This window comes from Centroberyx gerrardi, chromosome 20, assembly GCF_048128805.1.
Source record: "Centroberyx gerrardi isolate f3 chromosome 20, fCenGer3.hap1.cur.20231027, whole genome shotgun sequence".
Classification (NCBI taxonomy): domain Eukaryota; kingdom Metazoa; phylum Chordata; class Actinopteri; order Beryciformes; family Berycidae; genus Centroberyx; species Centroberyx gerrardi.
In genome coordinates this window covers 14449788-14477741 of record NC_136016.1, presented here as the reverse complement: position 1 = coordinate 14477741, position 27954 = coordinate 14449788, and the positions used below count along the sequence as shown (strand labels likewise).

General features: G+C 40.4%; 1 protein-coding gene across 1 annotated transcript; it reads left to right on the top strand.

Annotated features, from left to right (window-relative positions):
• Positions 1–587: 587 nt before the first annotated feature.
• nrap (nebulin-related anchoring protein) lies at positions 588–27920 on the top strand. Its single transcript, XM_071920330.2, has 43 exons — positions 588–662; positions 1640–1734; positions 2006–2093; positions 4173–4277; positions 4920–5027; positions 5531–5638; positions 6277–6381; positions 6815–6922; positions 7015–7122; positions 7757–7864; positions 8630–8746; positions 9834–9938; positions 10207–10314; positions 10930–11043; positions 11244–11342; positions 11518–11622; positions 11761–11868; positions 12010–12117; positions 12780–12977; positions 13261–13365; positions 13509–13607; positions 13705–13809; positions 15377–15484; positions 15724–15881; positions 16177–16330; positions 16536–16640; positions 18577–18675; positions 18945–19049; positions 19180–19287; positions 19491–19604; positions 20195–20392; positions 20836–20940; positions 21655–21753; positions 22109–22213; positions 22333–22440; positions 22934–23245; positions 23388–23492; positions 23985–24083; positions 24304–24408; positions 24536–24643; positions 25170–25481; positions 25858–26013; positions 26649–27920. Exons 1-43 carry the CDS (start codon positions 597–599, stop codon positions 26943–26945), a joined length of 5430 nt encoding a protein of 1809 aa, XP_071776431.2. The 5' UTR covers positions 588–596; the 3' UTR covers positions 26946–27920.
• The last annotated feature ends 34 nt before the right edge of the window (positions 27921–27954 follow it).

Genomic DNA, 27954 nt, shown 5'->3' with positions numbered 1-27954 from the left:
TATCTGAATGTGTGTCAGTATGGTAGAAGATATTAAAAATAGATTTATCTTCACCTAGGACTAACTTTTCCAGCAGTATTTGTGAAAAAAAGAAAAAAAAATATTGCAGTGTATTGCACTTAGAGTGTGACACTGAGTAAAGTGTACAAAGGTGAACTAGCTCTCCATCTCAGGAACATTACACACATGCATTGACATCTCCACACTTCTCTCTCTCTCTCTCTCTCTCTCTCTCTCTCTCTCTCTCTCTCTCTCTCTCTCTCTCTCTTACATTCTCCTGCAGACAGACAGCTGGACTCAGCCAGTCTTCTAGCATGGCCCACAAAAGGGGGTTGGTCCATCATGGGACATGGTGTCAAGTAAGAGACAGTGTCAGTCTTTCACAGTCCAGAGCTAAGTTTATCACCAGCAGAGACGCACCAATACGACTGTCTGGGAGTCACTGCCAGTTCCTCCACTGCACTGCTGCCCGACTGCCCGCTTTCCTGCCTGGCTGACCCTCTTGTTTTGGGCCAACTTTTCACCCTGCTTCAGACAACGCTCCCTGCTTCTGTTATTTCCCCAAAGGCCTTTTGGGAAAAGGACAGGCAGTCAACATGCAGTCCTGTGCCAGGTGTGGGTTTGTGGTCTACCCAGCCGAGAAGATCAACTGCATTGACCAGGTAAGACAGAAATATGGTGACGAGAAGAAAGTTTCTATTGGTCTTTAAGTGAACAATCTTTAACTAATCTTTAAGTCATTTTCATTTCAAAATTCCATTCCAAAATGCTATAAACAGTTCTAAAAAGTTACATGAAAGTCATTACTCAATATTTTAAAAACACAGAAGCACTGGATTTCATATTGTGCAATCAAACGCTTCAAATATGGAACAAATTTGGTAAGGGGTAAACAGTGTGGGGCCTAGGCAATTGAAGATGTGTTATAGTTCACATAATAAAACTAAATTGTGTGAATATTACAAGGAAAAACACACACACACACACACACACTCTCTAAATATGGCAACATTTGAGCTATTCAAAGCATTCCACTGCACCACATGGTTCAGTACGCAGCCAAATGACTGTAATCAAATCGCAGCTACAGCCAATAAACTGTACTTTAGTGATAATTAAGTTTAGTTTAATTTAGTTTTTTAATGTGTCATCAGTGTGGATCTGTGCGTAAGTTTGCTATTATGCTAGAAAAAATGCATTGCCACACAATGACACAGATGTAACCGGTTTCACAATTCACATTGATGTAAAAGTACTTAAAAGCTTAAAAACAGCAGATCTCTATAGCTACAACAGGTTTCTGCTATTAGATATAATTTAAAAAAAAATTTGAGTTGAGACAAAAAATTAAAAACAAGAAGTAATACAGTTCTACAGTCAATAAAAGAAATCAACAGTGCTTCCTAAGAACAAACGAACACATCCAGTTGCATGAGAATGCTATGATTGTTGTCATTATTTTTGGCCATATTCACTTAAGCACTCTATCTTTAAAGCTATCTTGATGTGATGTTATCTATCTGAACCTGATCCAATTTAAAATATTCTCTTGGCTCTCTCTTCACATGATGAATTAAATTGGAGTCATATTTCCTGAGATGTGACACAATGTGATGTTTATTCTTTTTTTTTCTGTCAGAACTGGCACAAAGCATGTTTTCACTGTGACGTCTGCAAGATGGTGCTGACCGCCAATAACTTTGTCAGCCACAAAAAGAGGCCATACTGCTCTGTGTGAGTACTATGTTCTCATGATGGGTCTTAGTATGTATAGACCTGGCATCAGTATAACTTACTGTAATTTATTTGAGCATAATCCCAAAACTGGGCTATACAGATTTTTCTTTCCATTGACATCTTTTTCACTGTTTGAGAAAGGTTACTGAAATGCCCAAAGAGAATCCAGATTCCTCAGCATTTCTACCTAAATGTATCTTTTTAGTGAACTCATCAAAAATGGTGATTGACCCCAAATGTTGATCATTTTTACACCTTATACCTCTAGACACAATCCAAGGAACAATACCTTCACAAGTGTCTATGAGACCCCCATCAACATCAATGCAAAGAAACAAACCAAGGCAAGCAGTGAGGTAAGGCGAAGATGATGTCACATGCGAAAACACACCACCAGCAACATGAGACAAAAGTGTATTGGCCTCGATATGAGTCAAGGTCTATAGTTGACAGGTTGACTAAAGTCACTGTCTAGAACATTAGTGACGTAATAGATTTGTCATGATGGGGTTTACGTATGCGGTGGAGATATGGTATGCATATTACTGTATAACACATCATTGTGGTCATAGTGGTTTAGATCATCATGTTACATAGATGTGAAAAAGGATTGATGCATGCATCATAGCTGAATTTGAATAGGCCTAGGTCACATTGAAGATGTGTACAATGTTCTTGTTGGGTGGGAACTTACTGTTTTCAGATCACAAAATCATAGTTGTACAACAGTGTAATCTACTTTGAGGTTGATAGTTTTTGAATTAATCACTCAAAACTGTACACAACCACAGGCACAATAAACCACAGACGCACAAAGACTGAGATCCTGTTGACCCACAAACATACATAAGAATCTGACCAGATCTGACCCTAAGTACATGGATCCATTACTGTCAGACTCCTGGTAAAATCAGAGAGGTCTCCATTCCCTCTTTATGAGGCAGAGAGAGAGAGAGAGTGGTGGACCGACGGCTGCTTCTGGACCTTCTGGGTCCATGGTGACTGCAGTGGTCTGGAATGGAGAGTGCGGTTATTTCTGTGCTTATGACAGAGCCGCGACACCCCCTTTGCTAGCCCACTTTATGCTTCAGGGGTCTAAAATTATACCTCAGGAAAAACAGCCTCACCTCCCTTCCTCTCCTCCGCCTTCCCACCTGTTCATGTCTGTCTGTCTGAGTCTCTGTGCATACGTATACTGAGTCCATGCAATGCTCCTTGCTTCTATTAGCAATAGGCTAGCAAGCTCATCAGCTACTGCTAGCATACTAAAACCCCGCTAGAGAGCTTTAGAATTAGTTGCTTGCTGATATTTGATGCGATGGCGGACTTTTGACCATCCTAAGTGAACCCTCATCTCTGTCACAATATACCCAATAAGGGACACATTTTGTTTTCATATTTCTTGCTTTGGGTAAACAGGCAGTGTATCAGAACGTTCTATATTCTATGTACTATGTTCATATAGTAGTATTTGCATTATTTTTATGGCGTTTTTTCTTTACGTGGTAGTAAAGTGGGGAGAGCATGCAACAAAGGTCATGAATCCTGATTCAATCAACATTATGAGTACAGTATGTGCCTTAGCTGGTTGAGCAGTGTTTAGATCAGTGTTTCCTGAACTATGCATTTGAACCAAGATGGTTGCAGGCCTGTTTCTGGTGGATCCCCCCACATAAACATGTGCTAATGTGTTGTCATTAGTTCCAGGGTGAGACTAAGTTGTTTTCACTGAGTCCCAGAGCGAGACTACGTTTTTCAAATTTAAGTCGGATTGAAAAGTTGAATAAACCCTGAGTTAAAAGAGTGATGGTATGATGTTCATTCTTATCACCTTATGCTTCCCACAAATCATGCGGCACCATACCCTCTCTTATCCCTTGCAATACCACTATTCTAATATTAGTTTGGAACACTTTTATTAGCTTGAGGATCATTCCCCAGCAGCTCAGTGCTCCATCCTGAACTTACTACTCCATTTTGGCCCTGCCTTTGGCAGTTTCCTCTTTGCCTTGATGGGAACATTTCAGGCTTAACAGTTATTAATAACAGCACGCTAATATTATCCCTTCATCGTAAGCATGAGAGCTCAGGTTGTCTGGTTTAAAGTTGATACCATGAGAATCATAGTGTGAAGTTTGACATTTGGCATAAATCTATGTACTATACAAGTTTTTGACACTGGATTTAACGTCAGGGAACATGCTAGGGCTGGCATAATTGTTAATTTTCTTGTTGGATTATTTTTTATGGTCTATGGTTTCAATTAGCATCCATCACGCCAAGTCCCAAAATGGAGACTTTGCGCATATGTCTTTATTGTCTATGCACATGTACATATGTGTGTTCATGTATGCATTTGTGTGCGCTTGTGCGAATGCACAAACACTACATGTGCTGGCCTTGGCTTAATGCTTGTCGTCTATGTGCACCTGTAGCTGAAGTATCGTGAAGATGGCGATCGCTTTATGTCCACCTTCCACTATGACATGAGGTCCATGGAGCTGGAGAAGGCTCGCCTAGCCAATCAGATGGCCAGCCAGGTGAGCTCCCGCCCCCTTGTAGGCAGAGCAACTGGCCGCGGCTTCACACTCAAAGGGCAATTCCACCCCAAATTGAAAAACCTAGGCTACATTTTTTGGGTGGAATTACTTAAATATCCTACTTCTCTACCTTATTTCCTCAGGACCCTTGGCCTAGTATTGGTGTGCTTCCTTGCACAAAGCAGACTTAGTGTGCAGTGACCCCAGATCTGACATCAAATTATCAATATTTAAATTGAATTTGATTGGGATTGGAATGTATTTGAAACTACAGGATGTCAATGGTCATGGAGGAGAAAAAGAGTACAGAAGAAACTGTCTTTACTGGGATTGTAGCCTTTAATGCACCAAACCTCATCTTCTCTCTCTTCTATTTGGTTTTGGATTTTAATTTGGTAAAAAGTCAGATTTGTGATGACACGTCTGTGTACAAAAGGGGTTTATTTGTGCTGTATGAAATTAAGTTGAGGGTGTCAGCTGTTACCATCATTTCACTTCATAGAGGTTCTCAAGGTGAAGGAAACCAGGGAAAGAGTGAGAGGAGCTGGGTAGCTGAATTAATAAGGTCCTATAGGAATAAAAGGTATTAACTATTCTGTGACTGGCTTGGAATCATCAGATTTGTCTTCCACATGTAAACAGGCCTTTCAGTCTCAGTCTGAGTACTCAGAGCAGCAGACCTGGTACTCAGGCATGGTGACCAACCAGGAGATAGTGAGGGTGTCCCAGGCCCAGAAGACCATCAGTGATGTGAGTGCTTCCACCTTCAAATCGTATTTCCTCAGTGAGATACTCTATTGTTTTCTGTAACCTGAGGTTCTTCAGTCCTATGAGTTGTTTCGTTTCCAATTTACAGAATTATTGTTAATCATTACATAATTAAAGAGGAACTGCTGCTATTATAAATGCACCTAAAGTAACAGCAGGGATACAAACTTGACAGTGAATTCTGATGATGAGGAATACCAAAACATACTGTAGTTGTTATATCCAGCTGATTCTACATTGATTGGTGTAGATCATCAGTCAATATCTCTGAAATATAAAGGATGTAGAGATACAGTAGATGTCTGTTTTAGCATTTTGTCAACCAAGGACTTAAGATACTTAATGTATTTTATTAATACCATAATTAATTTGTTCTTATTTGTGCTGTGAATCATTTTGAAGGAGTAGGTCTAATTGCTTAAAAGTCTTCATTTTGCATCAATATTATTAAAGCGACAAGCCCTGCTTTTCTGTTTCTTTGACAGGTGAAGTACACAGAGGAATATGAGCAGTCAAAAGGAAAAGGCAGCTTTCCTGCCATGATCACACCAGGCTACCAGGCTGCTAAGAGCGCCAATACCTTGGCCAGTAATGTAAGTGGACAAACTGAGCAATCTCTATTTGGGAAACCCTTATATTGTTAACAATTGTTGACAGAAATGCAAGCATACTGTATATTGCATAAATATATTGCAAATGTAATATAGATCTTCTGGTACTAGAACTACCTTGGCCATTCATTTGCAGCATACAGGTTTGACTACAGCTTCACAGACAGTACAGTCCTGTAATCTGCTTGCTCATACAAAAAACTATATAAAGTGATATGTGTTTGCTTTTTAAAATTTTCAAAAACTGGAGATAGGTTAAAGGCACAACATGGCGTACAGATGTTTTTTTGTTTTTCAAAATGTTTAAAATGCAAACATGTCACAGGCCTTTTGCACCACCTGACAGATAGTAGGAATTGACTGAAGACCAAGCTATGAATAAACCTGGGATCTACAAAAATGCCTCTGAAAAACGAAAGTATGGTCAGCGGATGAAGTTTTAGTGTTGTTTTTTTGGTGGTACTTTCTGGACCACATAGGCAAAATGGCAGCTGTCATCAGTCACAATCCACATCAATGATTTTCCTTTGGGTGAATTTGTGTCACTGCTGGCGGTTGCTGTGACCTTACGGTGGGTCCAAGAGGGACAAATGAAGGTAGATCGTTTTCTTCCCCTGCAGCTGGAGTATAAAAAAGGCCATGAGGAGAGAGTGTCCAAGTACACCGCGTTCGCTGACCCTCCAGAGGTGCTTCTGGCCAAGAAACAAGGACAAATCACTAGTGACGTAAGCCTTTCATGATGACGTCATGATGTCACCGGATGACACTCTGACAAGATTAGGCAGTTGGTTCCATAGCCTTTTGGGGTTAACTCAGCATTGTCAGTAGCTGTATTAGTGCCTTTTGTGTGTGCATATTTTGTCAATAATATACAAAATATCAAAACTACAATAGATCTTTGAGGAATTCTATAGAAAATCCAATGCATGTAAATGTTTTTACAATGCTACTTGAAGAGGGCTATGATTATGATTTATATTATATCACAATTCATTTTAGTGGTCAGCATGGCCTGTCTCACTTTGCATGTGCATGTGTGTCAGCTTTGAGAGACATTTCCCAAGGAGATCTCTATAGTCTTGTTATTCCGCCTCGCCCTTGAACGTGCAAGCTTTCAAAAACAATTGTGAGCCTAGGTCATTGCTTTCCCTCTCCTAGTATGCCTATACTGAGGAGTACGAGCAGCACAGAGGCAAAGGCAGTTTCCCCGCACATCTCACTCCTGGATACAAGGTGACAAAGAAGGCCACCGAGCTAGCTAGTGACGTAAGTAGTGAAAAACAGACACACACACATATACACACATACTGTCACAGAACCCTGATCATTGGTTGATGGCGGTGTTGGTGTCCTACCAGGTGAAGTATCGTCAGATGTATGAACAGGAAATGAAGGGTAAAGTCAGCGCTGAGGCTGGAGTGGCAGAGGCGGCTCACGCCAAGGAAAATGCAGAGAACTTCAGCCAGGTGAGGAACATTAGCATTGTTTTTTCCATGAAGCAAGTCTTTTCTTTATGAATTAAGATGTTCAATTCTCATGAAACCCACATGGTCCCAGATTATTATATGGTTCATTATGTGGTTTAATTTCAACCCAATCGAAAGCATTTAGCAAACGTTGTACAGTGCTTTATGAATTACTTTCATTACTTACTTTTGATTTACAATTATATCCAGTATTTTACCTACTGTAAGTGGTCAGCCACCAGGCATCTAACAGTCATTGTGGTTTATACTCATCTGCAATGAAGTGTAAAATAAGATGAGTATGATTTGATTGAGTTCTTGTAATTGCACTTATATAAGTTAGAAGAGGAAATCAGCACTTTTTAGTAAAGTTAATAGAGGCAGGAAAGATGGAAGAGAGAGTGATGGACTTGGTATGTGATAAAGTATAAGTATTTTTAGTCCACTTATACATTAGGACACCCCATATGTTTTTTTGAAGCCCGATTGGGATTTTTGGAAGAACAAGTTGATCCTAAAACTGTTGTGAACAACTAATGAATCTCACAGAATTGAGGGATTGAATTGAATTGAAGAATTGCTATCAGACGCCACCTGAAGCTGAACCCAACTGTAAGTCTCCTCCTGTTTGCAGATTGCCTATACAGAGCAGTATGAGCAGCAGAGAGGGAAAGGCAGTTTCCCTGCCATGATCACTCCTGGCTACCAGCTGGCAAAGAAGGCTCAGGACCATGCCAGTGATGTGAGTATCAGCCTGACTGCCTTTGAGGACTTTATTAATTCACCTGCGAAACATGAATTTATAAACCAAAACCCTTATGAAGTGCTTACAAACAAAATATATATTTACATCTTTCTCTCTAAGTTTTGATTTTGGCTTAAACCTCTCTTAAATGCAAACTCTTTTTGAGTTAACTCAACTACTTTAAAGAAGTTGGAAGCTTGGTCTCTCTGAACTCGCTGAACAACAAAAATAATAACACTGTTTCAATGAAAACATACACAGCTTTAAGTACATTATGTATTAGGGAGATTTAGGGAGATTTTCATCAAGTACCTACACAGTAATGTTGTGTACTTGCAATACCTCTCCATAGGTTAATACACAGGTTCATAGTAAAGTGTGACCAAAAAGAGCACCTGGCTCAGCTGTAGCCATATGAACCGGTTGTAAGTGTTGTCAAAACATTACAGAGGGTGTGGAGTGTAAAAGTGCCAGCTTCATTTATCATCTGGCCTTGTCATCACTGGGCAGAATGGATGGGAGACTACAATGAGCAGGCATCCCATGTCGTCACTCCCTAAACTCTCCACTGCGACCAAATTAGACCCTGTGTGTGTGTGTGTGTGTGTGTATATGTGCATGCATGCCCATAAATCTGCATGTATATGCACTGTATCCTCTGCTGATGGCCTCATGCTACAGTAATACAGCATATGTGGCACACAGGGATTTTGTCCTTCCACACCCACTGAATCCACTCTTTCCTTTTTCGTCCCTCTCCAGCTAAAATACAGGAAGGACTTGAATAAGATGAAGGGCACGTCACACTTCCACAGTCTGACCTCAGAGGACAATCTGGCCCTGAAGAACGCCCGCAAAATCAACAAGCTTGTCAGTGAGGTGAGCCTGTCAGGGTTGGAAGTCAAAGTGCACTGAGACAGGGATCAAGACTTCAAGGCAAGGGTGTATATGAATGAATGTTTGCTTTTTGGTTTTATTCCATCTTTATTTATCCTGGCAGGTCAATGTAGACCAAAATCTTCATGATGATGGCCTGGCAAAAGCAAACAGCCTTTTGAGTGGCATGTGTCCACAATGTTGGTTTAATGTGTTTGTCTGTATTCTCTGATGGAATCTATACAGCACCTTATAGGCAGATGCATCTTCATTCATTTCACAAGTCTGAGTAGACTGAATATTGTCAAATCTACACTGAGGCCTATGACAAAAGCACTTCCATCAGTCTTTCCCAAAAGACTGTGTGTCAGCATGCACAGTATGTGTGTGTGTTTGGGCGCAATAAATATTGAGCAGACTGTGTCATCGTCTGACAGACATGAAGCCACCCAACCTGCATTTTCAGCATCTCTGACATAACTCTCCGGTGGCGTTACAGCTTAGCCCCAAGGGCATGGGACATCCAATAATACTAATGTTCTGTGACCACACATCGGTCTTCAGCACCTATTCTAAACCACATATGTCATATGTGTAATATGTCATATACATGTTGGCTATTAGCACCTGTTCTGATCCTATCCCCTCTCTAATGCTGATACTGAGACATTATTCTACCAGTATTGTTTTCTTTAAGGACCGACAAGTCAACTCAAGTCAATGAGGTTAAATTTAGCAATGCATACTTAAGATTCAGGTTTTTCTTAGTGGCAAGGTTATGGTGGAGTGCAGCTGATGGTGACTGACCAGTGGGAGGTACTTCATATTTACCACTTTATATGGAATCTGCTCTGACCCTCCACTTATAGCATCATGTAACCAAAAAAGTTGAATACATGCTGTCTTGTCCAATCCCTCACTTGAGAGGGTCCAATTTAAATGAAGAAGCGGTATTTCAAGTTATTTCATATTTACACCAAGAGGCCAGATGGTTTGGTATGAAATAGAGAATACATTTTGAGTCACAGTGAAAAATGTTGCAAAATATATAACTTTTGTCTTTGCTTTTATTTTGTATATTCTGTAACAGGTGGAATATAAGAAGGACTTGGAGAACACAAAAGGCCACAGCATCAATTTCTGTGAGACACCGCAGTTCCAAAATTCTGCCAAGGTTGCTAAGTTCACCAGCGATGTAAGTACCGCACCACACACTGACAGACACTCCGCTTTTTCCATTAAAGCAACATATGAAACACCATTCCAAGCAACATGAGACATTGCCCCACTTTTTTTCAACTATCTTGCTAACAATCAGACAAACAAACAGGGGAGAAAAATAACCTAACATAACTCATTTATAAAAAGTACATAAAGGCTCTTTGCTTCAGGTCGAAACTGTAATGGGCAAAGCAGTGAATATCACATTTATATTACTGAGTACTTTTTTTTGTTTTTGATAGAACAAGTACAAGGAGAAGTACACCAACCATATGAAGGGACACTATGAAGACTCGGGAATGGATAAGAGGACCATGCACGCCATGAAAGTCAGGAAGCTTGCAAGCAATGTAAGCCTCACTTCTTAATGCCTCCTAGACTTGCTGTAATATAGAAATGTATTTTATATTTTTAGAACTCCCCAGATGGGCTTTGCTTAGATTCAGTGTTCTATAAACGGGACACCTTGACATTTTGAATTTTAACTAGTTATTTTCTTCACCAGACACAGTCCCATTGGAATAGATATATCACTGACATTCATCCTTCAGTTTCCATAAACTGGCTCATTGGCGTTGTTAACATTCTTCATTGAAACCGAGAGAGGGACACCACAAGTTGCAGGACAAAGGTCAAGGGGCCTTTGTGACAAGTGTCTGGTGAAGAAAAATAACTAACTAAAATAAAAAACAATGTGTCCCTTTAACGCTTGACATTTGCATCAAATAATCTACAGTATTGTAATGTCAACATGGGAATTTCAAGAAAGAAATTATATCGTTATAACCCAAAATATATAAAATATATTTGAGATGAAAATTTTATGTTATAATTGACCACAAATGCTTATGATTGATACGGATTAAGTTATCCTGTTTTAGTAATAAACTGGATAAAACTTCAAAGAAAATTGGTGCTCTGCTTTGCCAATAATGTTTCTGACATAATCTTCTTGTACTTTCCAGATTGCTTATAAACAAGGCTATGAGCAGGAGAAGACTGAGCAAGGCGAATACAATTACCCAGCCACCCTCACCCCAGGCTACCAGAGCCAGAGGAAACTGGACCCACTGAAGGATGTGAGTTTTATCAAATCTAATATGAGCTCAAAATTACATTCTTTTTTATTAGAAAGTCAATCTATGTTCCCTCTTCAAAGATATAAATAGAAAAGGGCAAGTAAAAAACATAAACAGGTGAAACTATTTGTCTTAAGCAGGAGAATCCTCTTGTGTGACAGATTTATTATTTCTTCAAATTGTTTAATGTGTGATTGCAGAAGAACTACAGGCAACATATTGAACAGGTCAAGTACAGTGCAGTGACGGACACTCCTGAGATTGTCCAGGCCAGAAAAAACGCTCAATTAGTCAGCAATGTAAGTATAAAATCCCAATCCACTGTCAATCATCTTAATTAACCCCAACCTCATCACCTTGATGCAAAAAGACTACTATCCACACCTTCTTCATATACACTTTGCATCTGCACACTGTACTTATGAGCACTGGACTGACTGTAGTGTGTGCATGTGTAATTTATGTGTCCCTTAGCTAAATTACAAAGCAGACTATGAAAAGACCAAGCATCAGTACACCCTGTCCCAGGACCTGCCCCAAATCAAAAACGCCAAGGCCAATGCCGCCCTGTGCAGCGATGTAAGTTAACACACAGCCAGAATCACTCGCATGCATGCACAAGTCTGCGCTCACAGTTTTATGCTCATGCACCCGATCACAGAAGCACACTTGTCATGTTTCAAGCGATGATTTTGTAATTCTCCATTGTCACTCCAGATTAAATACAAGGAGGAGTGGGAGAAGACCAAGTCCAAAGCCTGCGACATCGGAGTGGACACACTGACAGTCAAAGCAGCCAAAGCATCCCGAGACCTCGCCAGTGACGTAAGCAACCACAAATCAACACACTCTTCTTCAACAGTGAAGGCAGATACAGTATGAGACAGAGCTATGAGCTAAGAGAAAACCTTAATGGGTTTAATAGGATATGATACTGAAGCTTGGATGGACGGGCGTGTGTTTCAGATTAAATACAAAGAGTCCTTCTTGAAGAACAAGGAAACGGCAGTGGGGATCAACATGAGCGACTCCAAGACGCTGCACTCTCTTCAGGTGGCCAAGATGAGCAGCGATGTAAGGAGAAGTGATTGATCACTAATTACAGGCATTAAAATGTATACTGTATATGAATGATATATTCGTCAAACATATTGCACTTAGTGTAGCTACAAGATGGACACAATGCGTTCACTGGATACCACACACAACATACACTGCAAAAACTGACAAACTTGATAAGTTATTTTATCTTGCATCCAAAATTATCACGCTTATTTTAGCTTATTTTAGCTTTAGCTTATTCAAGCTTATTTTTTGTGTGAAATCATCTTACAGCACTGGAAGATAATTCTACCGGTTTTCAACAAATTTGACTTTTTTTCAGGATAATGTAACTGGTTTCAGGATAATTAACTTGGTAAAAGTGAAATAGTCTTCAAGATTTCCTTCATTGTTTTATGATGATTTCTTGAAAGAAGTCATTTTGGCATGTATCAAGTGAAATTTAATGAAACCAGAAAGATAATCTGCCACTGCAGTGAGATAATTTGACTAAAAATATAATGAAATAAGGTTGATAGTTCTGGAAACAAGTTAGAATCACTTGACAACTTGTCATTTTTTGCAGTGAATTTTGTGCCACATAAATCAGCAGATATGCACTTGAGCATGCACAACTGAGCTCACACATTTGAACCCAAACTCCTGTGACCAAAGTCTAATCCTCACCACTTCAGATTGAGTACAAGAAGGGCTCCAAGGAGAGCCAGGCCCAGTTCAGCCTGCCCCAGGACATGGTCAACCTAAGCCATGCCAAGAAGGCCCAGGCCCTGGCCAGCGACCTGGACTACCGCAAGAAGCTCCACGACTACACCGTCATGCCTGATGACATCAAGGTCCAGCAGGCCAAAAAGGCTTATGCCCTGCAAAGCGAGGTGAGGGGACGGGAGGAAGGGATGAAGGGATGAAGGGAAGGGATGAGCGTCATTGTATGTCATGCAAATGCTGAATACAAAAAATCATATCAAATCATAAAGGACGAAATTGGGGTGATAATATAAACTTATTCAGTGAATGCATTACATATCATGCTACATGGAGGGAAAGGAAGGCAGAGAGGAAGGAAAGAAGGAAGGAAGGAGAGAAGGCAAAAATGAAAGAAGAAAGAAAGAAAGAAAGAAAGATTCGATTTTTGGTGACACTGTCTTTCCCCTTCAGAACCAGTACCGTTCGGACCTGAACTGGATGAAGGGAGTGGGCTGGGAGGCTGATGGATGTCTGAACATAACCCAGGCCAAGAAAGCTGGAGAGCTACTTAGTGATGTCAGTAGACCTGTGTGTATGTGTGTGTGTGTGTACATGCATGTGTGTGTTACAGTCAGTCTTTGTGAGTATTTATTGCAGTGTCACACATATTGGACGCTGACACCTATATGCTACTCACTGTAAATGTTTTTGTCTCACAGACCAAGTACCGTCAGAAGGTAGACGGCATCAAGTTCACCCAGGTGGCAGACGACCTCTCCATCAAACACGCCAAGAAAAGCCAGGAGCTGCAGAGCAACGTACGGCCTCTCCTCTTAGACTGTAACCACTGTAACCACTTAGATTTGGCTTACTTTTAACTCTCATGCCAGGTGTCTAACTGTTTCTGCTTTTCAGTTGGCGTACAAGGCGGACACAGAGCAAATCATGCACCAATACACCATGACAAAGGATGAGCCTCTCTTCAGACAGGCGAAGGCTAATGCAGACCTTCTTAGTGGGGTAAGAGAAGCAGCAAAGTTTTTTTTTTTTTAAGGTATTTCTCCTTGAATATCACAGTTAAGAGTGTGATGTCACGATAACATGGCATGTCCACTGAACCATCGGGCATCACAGAAGTAACACAGTTGTAATCTTCTGATATGTTAACTCTTATATCTGGGTTCTGGTATTTGCTTGGTCAATTTAAGTAATCCCACCCTACAAACTAAAGAAATAAACCCGTCAAGATAACTGACCATAATTTAAATGGTTACAAATTATCTTATAAATGTAGATTCTGGTGATGCTGTCTAAGAATTTAGGAGTTAATCTTTGATTCATGTTTAAACCTACGAGCAACATGGTAAAAAGCTGGTTCAGACGTGTTTATAAACCTGGAAACATTGCAAAGATTAGATTAGATTAGATTGGATTTGTCTTTTAATTAGAGAATAATGCTTTTATATCACTTTATCACTAACTAACTACTGTAATGCTCTGTTTTACTGTCACTGTCCAGATTGTGCAGAATTCTGCTGCCATGTTACAGACAAAGACTAAGCGAATGTCACAGGATTATACTGTAAACAATATAGCAGCTTTGTGTCTTGGAGTCATGCCCCTTTAATTCAATTGTGGTTGGTCCAGAGCGAGTGCTAAGTGATGAGGAAGATGTATTCCTAGTGCTGTTTTTATCCAGTAAATCATCTCATACAGTAGTCAAGTTCTGTTTGTGTGACTCGACTACTGGTTCAACATCAGCACTGCTTTTCTCAGAAAGATCAGTTGGTTTAAATTAGTTTTAGAAACCGACTTTAAATCTTTAATTCAATAATCTAACTTGTTTAATGTTCCCGCATGTCACAAAGTCAATAGAAGTACGTCAAACCCATAGAATAGGTCCATTAATTAGAAGTCAAGTAAATTAGATTAGTATTGAAAATCACCCAAATCTTAACAGACATAATGCACGCTATCTAAACTGAACAGAAGTTTAATGAACTGAATTGAGATCAGAGCTTTATGTTACACACAGCATGTGAAATATGAGAGGATGTAAAGGAAATCCTTCCAGTCCCTTCAAAATTGTTAGAATATTCACCACTGAGCATGTTGTTGCTTAGTCTTACAAGCTGAACAAATTTCTTATCTCATAAAGAAATTCATCCACACAGTACAGACCAATCAGTGAAAAGTGCATAATCTTTTTCAGATATCACAATCCCACGCTCTCCTCCTGTGCATGCTGCAAAATCATTTTACTTTCAACATTGGTGACTCCTTCACAAGTGCGAGTTTTTAATTGGGGACCAAAAATACAATAATATTATACATTTTTAATTTCTAATGTTCCCTTTCCTTTGGTGTTCTCATGACTCAAAACCTTAAGCTCCAAACCATGTACTTATAACATTGTGAACTGAAGTGGGAATTATAACTTTCATCACGTCATCCTTACATCTTTCCTATCTCTTTATAATCAAATAAAGCAAAAATGCCATAAGAACAACAATTTATCAGAACAGGTATGTCTTCATGGAAGAGATTTGCTGCTCGTGACCTTTCTGTCTGATGTTATCTTTTTTAGAAAGTGTACAAGAGCAGCTGGGAGGAGCAGAGGGAGAAGGGCTTCGACCTGCGTATGGACTCTCTCTCCATACTCACTGCCAAAGCCAAGAGAGACCTGGCCAGCGATGTGAGTTACTCTAACAACTGTCTGTTGTCTTTTAGCTTGGCCTGACGAGTAAATCTGTAAATTCACAATAGTTAAGTACATTTTTAAGGTATTAATATTTTACACTTTAACTTTTTGTAACATTTTGTATATGATATGTGATAATTTCACATAAATGTAGTGCAGTAGACTTGAGGTTAGAGTATGTCACCGTATCCCTTCCTGGTAAGACCACTCCTGTCTTCATGTCCCTCTTCTAGGTCAAATACAAGGAGCAGTATGAGAAGAACAAGGGCAAGGTGATTGGCATTAAGTCAGTCACTGATGACTCTCAGATGGCCCACTCTGCTCTGGCCACCAGACTACAGAGTGACCGCCACTACAAGAAGGACTATGAAGACACCAAGGCCAAATACAGGTGAGGCTCTTAGCCTTGATGGGGCCTTTGTGGTCTAAAGCATGTCTCATTTCAAAAGGATACCAAGACACTGTGACTTGCAGATAAAACAGCCATTTGTTGAGGCAAGGGGCCTCACACAGGCCTTCACCCTGATGAAGTGCAATGCAAGTTGAAGTGCATTAGTCTTTTCAAATGGGAGAATCACCCCAATAACCAAAGAGCACTGATTCAGCATAAAATGCAGAGAACCGGTCCTTAGTCATTTGACTGAACTGAATCATCATTTATTTCATTAAATTATTCTTGTCTCCAGTGTTTCTTTGGATATGCTGAACATCAGCCACGCCAAGAAGGCCCAGGACCTGGCAACCGAGACCAACTACAGGACTTTCCTCCACGAATACACAACGCTGCCAACCGACATGAATGTCGCCTGGGCCAAGAAGGCCTACGGACTGCAGAGCGACGTAAGTCTCACTGTGTAAATCGCATTTCCCTGTAAGCATGGGTCAAATTAACCGAGTCACAAATTGTTTTATTCAGAAGAGCCTTTACCTGGCTGAGTCCCATTTTTAAAGGTGGACTATGCAGTGAGATGTGACCTTTCAGATGATTGATTGAATGTATTTTAAATATTTGGTCTGAAATGTTTGTGTGTGTGTCTGTCTTTAGAAACAGTACAGGTCGGATCTGAACTGGATGAAGGGCGTGGGCTGGGAGGCCTCAGCATCTCTGGATGTCAAGCAGGCGAAGAAGGCCGGAGAGCTCGTCAGCGAGGTACCCTCTGACCCTGTGACCCACAATGCATTGCTGACATCAGCTACTGTTTTGTGCGGCAGATTTAGGAATGGAACTAAAAGCTCAAAACGTTTGAATCCATTCTGGGTGCAGACTCTCGTTAAGATGCATATTTAATGCACAATAACAGACAAAGAAACAAATGCGTTTCAGCCCTTGGCCTTCATCAGTGTTTCCCCTAGTATTTAGGTTAAGGATTGGAAAATGTGAAATACTTTAAGCTACTGAGTGGTGGCTATTAGTGGTGATATACAGTACATTACTTTTCACAATGTGCAAATTTTCTTTTTTGCCAGAGGATGTGCTGTTAATAAATCAGATTTATAATTGTAATTATAACGGCACTCAAATGTAATTTAAACCAATTATAATGTAATGCCTGATTAATTACAGTAACTATTATAAATGCTAGGATTATTAATGACTATGTAGGTTAGTTAGTGCAGAGGGCATGAGACAGCGATAGGCATGATTGTGTAACATGTGTGACTGGATGGTGCCGACACATATCTAGGTTTACGGCTTAGGTCAGAATGTATTTAAAGAACTAGGTTAGGAACGAAGACTTCATCTGAGCTATAACAAGAGACTAATAGGAACCAGACTCATTATAGTAACTGAAGCTGTTACATTTCAAAAGTCTCTCCTTCCCTAATTGAAGCTCCATTACACTTCAGACAGTTTTTTCTCCCTCTTGCCCCCCCGTTTCTTTCCCTTTACCAAATTAATTAAGTGTGTTGGGCCATAGTGCTTCACCTTGTTGATTACATTAAACTATTATATTACGTGAATCAGGGCACACAGGATGGGTTGATTTATGCCACTTGTACATGTATGATCCAGACTTTCAAAAGGAAAAGTTGTGATGCATCTTCCATTATTGCCCAATTGAATAAAGAGAAAAGAGTTTAGAGTTTTATAGTAGTGACATACTTTTTGGAAACTGGGCTCAGATCTCCAGTCTTCTAGTCAAGCCTCCGTCATGAAATATTGCCCTGTACCCTGAAACCTCTTACTGCTTTATTCCAATGGCATTTTGCATTGACATATTCAGTGAGACAGGACTTCACATACTTAACATACGACTTTAAAGCTTGTGTGTGATAATTTGTCTAAGTTTGTCTGGTCAATAGCTAATTCCTCTTGAATTATTTCCTTCTTCCATTCATTGCCATTTTTTCTTGTCATTGAAGCACAATATTTTTTTCTTTAGATGTTTTAAAGTGAATCACTACTTGTGTACAGTTTTTTGTTTATGTAAAAGGCTGGAAATGGTATTTTAGGATATTTAGGCTGTGACACATCCAGTAATGTACAGCAATCTCAAACTGCTGACTGGCAGCACCAGACTCTATTCATAACCTCTTCATAAGCAGCCACTTATTCCAAGTGTCATTCCAGTAAGTAGTCATGTCAGGGTTACCAATATTAGACCACGAAATGACAAACAGACGGTCCTGAAATAGAACAGGGCCTCGAGTTCCTCCCATTCACCATGAGCAGACTTACCACAGGACAACAATGTCAGCTATTCAGCAGGATATCTATCTATCTATCTATCTATCTATCTATCTATCTATCTATCTATCTATCTGTCTGTCTATCAGTTAAACACTGGGTCATTTAGGATGTTAAAAGGAATCATACACTTGATGAAACTGATTTAAGTAGTAATAGTGCCGTATTACCATTATCATTATCATTAACACTACAAATCTATATGAATAATTTGTGATGCACTTAATACCTTCGCTAAATACTGGCATTTAGCAGTTTCTTTTCTCATCGTTGTCAGGCAGTTGTCTGCTTGTGATATCGTTGTGCCCTCTACTGTTCATCACATGCATGTGCACCAGACATTTCAGAGCCTCATGATAATCTTCTACTCTTCACCCCTTTTTGTGTTTTCTTCTAGAAAAAGTACCGTCAGCATGTGAGCGGTCTGAAGTTCACCAGCGTTGAAGACACTCCAGAGATGATCCAGGCCAAACTGAGCAACAAGCTGGCTGTCGACGTGAGTTCAGCTGCCATTAGTGCTCTGTCATTTTTCTGTAAAGTTTATTTGTTACATGCACCAGATACGTACAGTGCAATGAAATGCTTACTTGCAGTAAATTTGATACAAATAAATAGCTGTGTGCAAATTTACAATATAATACTCAAGAGAATAAAAATGGCAATAAAAAAAGTATTGTAAAAGCAAAAATATCAGTAGGTGAAACTGGCTACACATAAGGTATAACAAAATACAAATCTGAGCAATTAGTGCTTTCTTGTTAACAGAGGTTGTACAGGAAGAAGGGCGAGAGCATGAAGCACAACTACACGCTCAGTGGAGACCTGCCTGAACACATGCAGGCCAAGCTCAACGCTATGAACCTGAGTGAGGTGAGAGAACACTTACAAACACACATGTACACACACAGACTCACAAAAACCATCAAACAATCAATCAATCCATCTAATCAGCTCCCTCTGTGTGAGGTGGAATTGACCTGAGTTTATTGTGTATTTGCAGAGCCGTTACAAGGAATCTTGGACTAAGATTCGTGACGGCGGTTACAAGCTGCATCTGGATGCCATTCCTTTCCAGTCGGCCAAAGCTTCTGCACACATCCTCAGTGATGTGAGTTTGCAATCAAATATTATAAACTTATTATCATACAGACCTCTTTTACACTGTGGCTGAAGAAAATGGATTATTGCAGCAGCTGTAGATCTTTTTTTATTTTTTTATTTTTTTTTCATTTTCTTTTTCTTTGACAAAAAAACAGCCTGCTGTGTCTTTCTTTGAATAATAACTTGAAAGTAAATGGATTCTCTCTGCAGCAAAAGTACAAAGAGGAGTTTGAGAAGACCAAGGGGAAGATGATTGGACTGAAGGGGCTGCAGGATGATTTGAACATCGCTCACTCAGTCCATGCCAGCAAGCTGCAGAGTGATGTGAGTGCTTCTTTAACTCTAAAGTATAGGGATCAGACCTGGCTCAAATAAACAGGAGGGCCATGCCAATTTCCATTTGTCAATAATGATGCCTTTGTTTATCTGACATTGTTCTATTTGGCATTTCAAAAAGATTTCAACGTTTTGGCATGATGTTCTTGTTTTTTGAGTGGCATAAACTGGCATAAACCAGTATAGAAGTATTTGTAAATACTATTTAACCCTGGACTATTAGAGATTGAATGAGGTAATATCAAAGACCCTTTACAATTGGTTTTGACATTTATTGTGGAAAGTGGGTATCAATTATTATTTTAAAAGGACTGTTATCTAAATTGTCTTCGTTTTTACTTCCACTAAAAGAAAAATGTATTAATAACTAAAGAAATGTGTATTAACTTATATAATATAATATATAATATTGCAATTTGAATAAATTATGTGCCTTCTCTAATCCCAACGACTGAAAACTTCACTTTTAATTTTTCTGCTACATTCTTTTTTACACACTCTTCTCATTATCTCTCTCTCTCTCTCTCTTTCTCTCTCTCTCTCTCTCTCTCTCTCTCTCACTCTCTCTCTCTCTCCAGATCAAGTACAAGCAGGACTCGGCGAGGGAGCTGTCCCGGTTCCACCTGCCCATGGACATGCTGGAGGTGGCCCATGCTAAAAAGGCCCAGTCTCTGGTCAGTGATCAGGACTACAGGCTCACCCTGCACCAGTACACCTCACTGCCTGACGACATGACGGTCCAGGCTGCCAAGAGAGCGTACGCCCTGCAGAGCGAGGTGAGAGGGAGGGGCAGCAGAGGGTTGAGGACAGGTTGTGTTATGTACGGTAAATGATAGGACACATAAGGCTTTGGGAGTGCGGGTGGAGACAAGTCCCCCTCAATATTTGAAGGTGGGGGAATTGATCCTCCCTAAATAAGCCTAATAGTTCCTTATTCAAGCTGAAAAACAGGGTAAATATACTGTTCGGTAATTTTTTTCCCCCCATTTGTATAAATTGTCCTATCATTTTTTTTTAATTTACATTTGATTAGTTAATATTCTATTCTTAAAAAAGGAACTGTTTTCTTATCTTGTTCATGGAACATTTTTAAAAGAAACTAATCCAACTGGATGTTTGAGGGTTCAGTTGTTTTTAGTATTGCTTAAATTGTGTTAAATTGTGTGTGTGTGTGTGTGTGTGTGTGTGTGTGTGTGTGTGTGTGTGTGTGTCTCAACAGAAAATGTATCGTTCTGACCTGAACTACCTGCGCGGTGCGGCTTGGATTGCCACTGGAGCTCTGCAGATTGAAGGATCCAAGAAGGCCACAGACCTCATCAGTGATGTGAGACATCTTTTGTTTTCAGACATCATCGGTGCTCAGATCTTTCTCCAATATCTTCATCAAATAGGCTTGAATCTCACTCACTGTACATACTGTACAATGAGTGAACAGTACATACTGACATACATACATTCATGCCTATAGGACTCGGCCTCAGATAGTTCAATCACTATTTGTGAATATAAATAGCTCTCTTCCAAAGCCAAAGCTCTAATCTGTAATATTATATTGATGTACAGCCTGACAATGACAGTTATAAATAGGTATGGTATCAGTTCCAGTATAGAATATGTACGCTGAGCCAGAGGATTATTATGAGATGATATAGTCACCTCTTCCATCTTTTCTAATCCATTTTTAATAGAACCATATATTGCTGTGACAGCACAGCTAAATGGGTGGGACAAACTCTACAATATAAAATACGCACTAAGCCTTTTGGTAGTTCTTTGAGCCCAGCAGGGATAAAATTTCAGTAACCCTCTTTGTCCTTACACTGCCAGCAGCTTCGTATATGTGTATATGACAGTATTTTTAAAGAAATGTTTTGTTGTATGCCTTGTTTTTGTATTTTGTCTTCATGTTTCATGATTCTGAATGTATTTCTCTCCATGTGGATGCTGCTCAGCTGAAGTTCCCTGTTGGGAATAATAAACATCAACTTGATTTGCCTTGAAATTGAGGAGACTGACTTTGATCTCTCTTCTCTAACAGAAAAAGTACCGCCAGCAGCCATACAACTTCAAGCACACCTCTGTCGCCGACTCCCCAGATATCATCCACGCCAAACTCAGTGGACAGATCACAAATGAAGTGAGACAATGCACATATTGTTTAAGTTTTAGCCTGGTAACCTTTGTCCAAAAGTTCAAATAGTCTGTCTCTATACTGCTGTCTCGTAAAAACTTTCAAATTTCAGTTTTGGTGGTTTTGATGTTCTCAATTAAGGTGAAAGTTCACATTTTCCTCTATGTGATGAGTAAATGTCACAACCATAAGACTTCCTGGAGTTTCAATAATACACAGATGTCAGTTGGGAAATAAAAAATATTTTCTTAATTCCAGAAAAGTTTATATTTATATATTTGGAAATGCATGGTTCTATTCTTTCAGATTTTTGACGATAAAACTAATGTGATCCTTTCTGTTTTTTTTCCCTCTCATCCAGCGTTTGTACAAAGAGAAAGGGGTGAATGACAGACACAACTACACTATTACAGCTGAGAGACCAGAGATTACACAAGCAAAGATCAATGCAGCCAACTTTAGTGAGGTATGTTCATGTGACCCATATACACTACTAAACTTTTTCCAGTTATCTTATTTAATTTTGATGTTATGATAATAATTTGGGTCGTGTCTGTCTACTTATTCTGATTTGCTGTGTTCCAGATCAGGTACAAAGAGTCGTGGCACACGCTGAGGGCGCAGGGCTACAAGCTCACCATGCAGGACATCCCCTTCCAGGCTGCCAAGAGCTCCACAGGCATCGCCAGTGATGTGAGAGGCACCAAGCACACACCAGACTGAAAAAGTGTCCTAAAAAAAAGGAGGCTATGGGAAATTATTGCTTAAATGATAAAGCACAAAAAATGCTGAGTAGATCAAAAACAAAAATGTTGGAGTTCACATATGGATTGATTTCTTCCTGAAATAATCTACTGCCAATAGGCCTAATACATTTAATGTAATACACAAAAAGACTTTTAGCCTACATATTTTATGTTTCATGTGAATAATGGCACCAGATTACTGTTTCTTTCAGGCCTCCAGATATATGTAAATATTGCTAAAAGTGGCAGTTTGAAGCTTTTGCTCTTCCCTCTGACCATAGTGGAAATAAGTTGACTCTCCTGTGTTTTTATCTTTGACTGTTGATAATGAGTGTTGTGGTTTTACTTGCTAGTGTTTTGGATTGCCCCTCCATGGAGCTACATGAATCTGTGTTTTAACGCTGAAATAAACTACAGCTCCTACGTCTGCCTCCCTACAGTACCAGTACAAACACAACCACCTGCTGGACAAGGGGAAGCACATCGGTGCCAAGAGCATCTTGGACGACCCGCGTCTCCTGCACTGCCTGCAGGCCGGCCGGCTGGCCAGCGACCAGGAGTACCGCAGGGACGCGCTGACGGCCAGCGGCCAGTACCACCTCACCCCAGACATGATGCATCTGGTGTCGGCCAAGAACGCCCAGGCCCTGGCCAGCGATCAGGACTACAGGAAGAGGCTGCATGACTACACAGTGCTTCCTGATGACATGAAGGTCAAGTGGGCCAAGAAGGCCTACGACCTGCAGAGTGAGGTGAGAGGGGAGAGGAAGGGGAAGAGGGAGAAAGGGTAGAGGGAAGGAGGAAGGGAGGGAAGAGGAGACAAGAGGAGGGGACTACTAATGCTTACTAATGTTTACTAATGTGACGCAACTCTATTGATTGTCTTGTGTCTAGAAACTCTACAAGTCAGACCTGAGTTACATGAAAGGAGTGGCCTGGGACGGTGTGGGAGCACCTCAGCTGGAGTCGGCCAAGAAGGCTGGAGCACTTATAAGTGACGTGAGTACATGCAGCACATGGTATTTCTCCAAAAATGTCTCCACTTACATCATATAAAGCTGCACTTACACAAGAACAGTTTCTGTGTAAATGCAGCCCGAGTGCTTGCTTGTCAATGTTACAATTGAATTCAATCCAGCAAAAAAAATTATCTGGTCTCTGATACATTCTACAGTTGTGTTTTATGGGGGCTAAGATAGATTCACTTTGCCCTGTACCTCCCTCCCTTTAAAATTAATGTAGAGCTTATGGAAACATTTAGTGGGGGTCAAAGTACAAAGCTTTTCTTTTTGTAATTTATGTAATATTTTTTATCATAGATGAGACTGCAACAGTGATGCTGATAGAGTAAACAAATATCAAAATGACCAGAAATATTTGAAAGGTTTCATTTTCCATTTAAGAGGATTATTCATAACCCAAGTCCCAGCCATCCGTATTTACTACTGTTAAGGTGTGTGTGGTTAAGACTTGTGGTTTTTCTTCCTGCAGAAGAAGTATCGTCAGCTGCCTGACAGTCTGAAGTTCACGTCTGTGGCTGACTCTCCTGATATTGTCCATGCCAAGACCAGCTACCAACAGTGCAGTGAGGTAGGGTCAAGAGAGAAACATGCTTCTGATGTCAGGATATCATTCAAACATCTCGTTCAGTTTCTAAGCCATATTTCAAATGAAAGTAATTGGCATCTTAAGATATATACACAGAATTTACCATGTGTTGTTTCAGCTGTAAAATCTTAATTCAAAATCTTGAATCTTATGTGCTGCTAATGGAAATTGTAACACTGCTGTCCATGTCTCTACACTCCAGAGGCTGTACAAATCTGGAAAGAATGATGACATGCATAAGTACACGTTACACGCGGACGATCCAGACTTCATCAGAGCCAAGATCAACGCCCAGCAGATTAGCGATGTAAGACACTCCTCAAATACTTCTCATAATCCTGAATAGAGGCGAATGATTTAAAATCCATGTCAAAAGATGCCAGTATCCCTGAGTGACTTCCTTGTTCCTCATCATTCTCTGTCTCCCCATGAAGAAAGTTTACAAGGCATCCGGGGACGAGGTGAGATCAGCAGGCTACGACCTGAGGCTGGACGCCATTCCCTTCCAAACTGCCAGAGCCTCCAGAGAAATTGCCAGTGATGTGAGTTAATGCTATAACTTAAATCCTAAGTGGGATAGTTCAGATGTGTCAGAAGCTTTGAGTCCCTTCAATCTGACTAAAAAGCATTTTGTTCAATTTTAGATTGGATTAGATTAGGATTTGTTAGCAATGCTCATGCAAACCATTTCTTTGAAAAATAGAAATGGGTTAGAATGTGATTAAATTATTTCCAGGTCATGAAAAAACAGATTCAGGCTTCAAACCTGAACAAACTCCTCCTGCTAAATTCACAAAATCTACAAAAAGTCAAAAATATTAACTATACAGATAGTGGGAAAAAATAGTTAAATTTTTTGGTATTCCAACATTGAAAGTAATGTTATTAAACTGCTTACTGTAACTCACTTTATCAAAGGCACAGCATTCTGAAGTAGTTGGAGGTACCTTCAATCTATGAAGTTTGTTTATAACCCTAACAGTAAAATCAGTTACACAACAAATGGAATGAAGCAGTGAAATCTGGATCATCAACTCAAACATGAGTACATGTTCCTCCTCCTGATAGGTCCGCTACAAGGAGTCCCATCTGAAGGAGAAGGGCCAGCAGGTGGGGCTGCAGTGTGTGGAGGACGACCCCAAGATGGTGCACTCCCTGGCAGCCAGCAAGCTCCAGAGCAACCTGGAGTATAAACGCCAGTCCAAGGAGGAGCGCTCCCACTACAAGATCCATGCCGACCAGCCTGAGTTCCTGCAGGCCAAAAAGAGCCAGGCGCAGGCCAGTGACCTCTCCTACCGCAAGAAGCTCCACGACTACACCTGTGACCCCGAGCAGCTCAACGTCAAACACGCCAAGCAGGCCTACAAGCTGCAGAGTGATGTAAGTAGTGTTTGTGTGTGTTTGTGAGTGTGTGTCTGTGTATTTTTATGTGTGTATGCCAGTGTGTGCATGTTATACTGATGAGGGAGCTTCCTGAAGTCGCTTTGCCACAGCCTATGTCAATATTTGATTCACATGTATGAATTGTGTCTTTGAAGCATACCTTAAAATTGAATTATGCAATTTTGAAAAGAAACATTATGGATACATCACTTTGATTTAAGCTTAGCTGGAAGATAGGACCACCATATCAAAATAGTTTCTTCCAAACTTTTTAACATTTCAGCGTCTGAGTTTCTTGTGGACCAGCTTCTCTAAATTTCATTCCCAGAACTTCAAAGTACCACTCTTAATTGTTGCTCCCTTTTTATTGCAGGTGAACTACAAGTCAGACCTGAACTGGATGAGGGGAGCGGGCTGGACCCCTCCTGGCTCCCACAAGGCCGAGCTCGCTCGCCGGGCTGCAGAGCTGGGGCTGGCTGAGGGAGTCAGCACTGACGAGGCTATCGCACAGTACCAACATATGATGATGGTGAGAGAACATGGAGGATGGAGGAGCTGAAAGATTCTATTGATTTAGATCAGTTTACTGTATATGGGTTATAGTGATCCATAACATATCTATCAGCTTCTCTAATATACACCAGTGTTCCCCTCGAGATCATTCTTGGAGGGGTGGGAGGGCCTCTAACACAACATTTAACACATGTGAAAGCCACTGAAACTGATGAAATGCTTTTAGCAAGGATGTTATCTTCTCTAGGGAGTAACTAAAGCTCAGTTTGACATTTATCATCTGATATTCCAAGTGCTTTCAACTATCTCTGTAAAGGGAAGTTTTTTTCAAAGCCTATCCTTTTGATCATCTGTTAGGACATTAAAAAGGTTTCTGGTAGAATTTGTTTGCAATGTGAGTGCAAAGCAGTGGGAAATTAAACCATTTCTGCCAATTGCATGCAAGACATTCAATTTCTTTAAGTTATAGTAGTGAGAATCTGTGGTAGAACGGTTTGAACGGATAAGCATTTTGAGAGAGATGGTATCATTCTCTGGTGGTAGCGTTGCTAACAAATACTTGCAGAATGCTGGTGCCAATTTCTCAGAAACAAAAACGCAGCTTTCTTTAAAACTACCTCCATTAAGTCAGTCTCCTTCTCCATCCACCAGCTGCAGCACCAGCAGCAGATGGAGGAGCAGCAGCAGCAGCAGCAGACCTCAGAGCAGGTGGAGACCAGCGAGGAGATCCAACAAGGCGTCAACATGGACGCCATGGAGGTCCTCCACGTCAAGAGGAAGAAGACCATCCAGACGGTCCAGAAGAAATCCACCACCACCTCCTTCAAGTCCATGGAGAAGAAGACCGCCTCCTCCAGGCAGTCCATCACCTCCTCCTCCTCCTCATCCGCTGCCCTCGAGAACACAGTCAGGACGTCCTCGTCTAGTAAAGCGATAGAAGACGCGTAGATGGAAAGAGTCTGATCGATGTTAGTATTTAGAGAATGTTAGAAAGACACTTTTAGAAGGTGTGGTCAATTTTTACTGAGTGGTTTACTTTACAGGTGGTGTTGTGGTATCTACTTTGATGAAATGACACCCTGTTGTCACTCTGTAGTTACCTGATATCATGTGTAGCAAACAGAATCCTAAATGAGTTATATGAATATATGTTGGTCATTTCTGTGAAGTAAACCAGGTGCAACAGTGAACTGTAAAATATAGTTTAAGCTAAAGTAGTTATGAAGGGAATTAAGCATGTGAAACCAGGAGAGGACTCGTCAAGTTTGTAGAAAGGATCATGGGTGAATTTGGTGTAGAAAAAGGCAACAGGAATTCAGGAAAAAAAGCCTTATGATACATTTTTTAAATTTTATCATGGCTTTTGAGTGGGTTTCCTGGGCCATAGGGTCATGAAACTCTCCACCTCTAAAGGACCATGTACAACATCAGTTCAAGTGAAAACATCAAGATCAAAATTGAAGTCAGGTTGTTCCATGACAGAAATGATATGTAATGTAGTGGCGGAATGGAAAGTTTGCATTTTGCTTTTATATATCGGGTGTGTTCACGAGAAAGAGGAGAGAGCTGGACCGGTGAAGGCTCTGAGGCCGTCACTGCAAAGAGCAAAGGACTTATTCAATCATTTGTTTTATATCTTTATGAATGAATAGATGCTGCAGGTTCAAATGAACAAGGTGTGGATGGACAAAAACTTCCTTGTCAGCACAATTTGCAACTATGCAACATGTAGCATTGCTGAAGACGGCTGTTTTGTTATGAGGTCAGCTGACATAGTGTACTTGAGCTAGACTCAGGGAGAAATATACTGAGGTGACGTTTGCTCTACGATGCGTGTCTGGCAGGTTCAGCTTTGTGAGTTTGTAACGGTGCCTCTTTTAACTCAAAGCTGGACTGGGAGTAAATGCTTGGTTTTATTGCTGAAAAAAAATAAACAGTTTTATCAAGGCAAACCAAC

Coding starts and splice junctions, on each gene's coding strand:
- nrap (XM_071920330.2), top strand. CDS start 597: ATGCAGTCCTGTGCCAGGTGTGGGTTTGTGGTCTACCCAGCCGAGAAG. Junction 20,393..20,835: donor CGTACGCCCTGCAGAGCGAG/GTGAGAGGGAGG, acceptor GTGTCTCAACAG/AAAATGTATCGTTCTGACCT. Junction 26,014..26,648: donor AGTACCAACATATGATGATG/GTGAGAGAACAT, acceptor TCCATCCACCAG/CTGCAGCACCAGCAGCAGAT.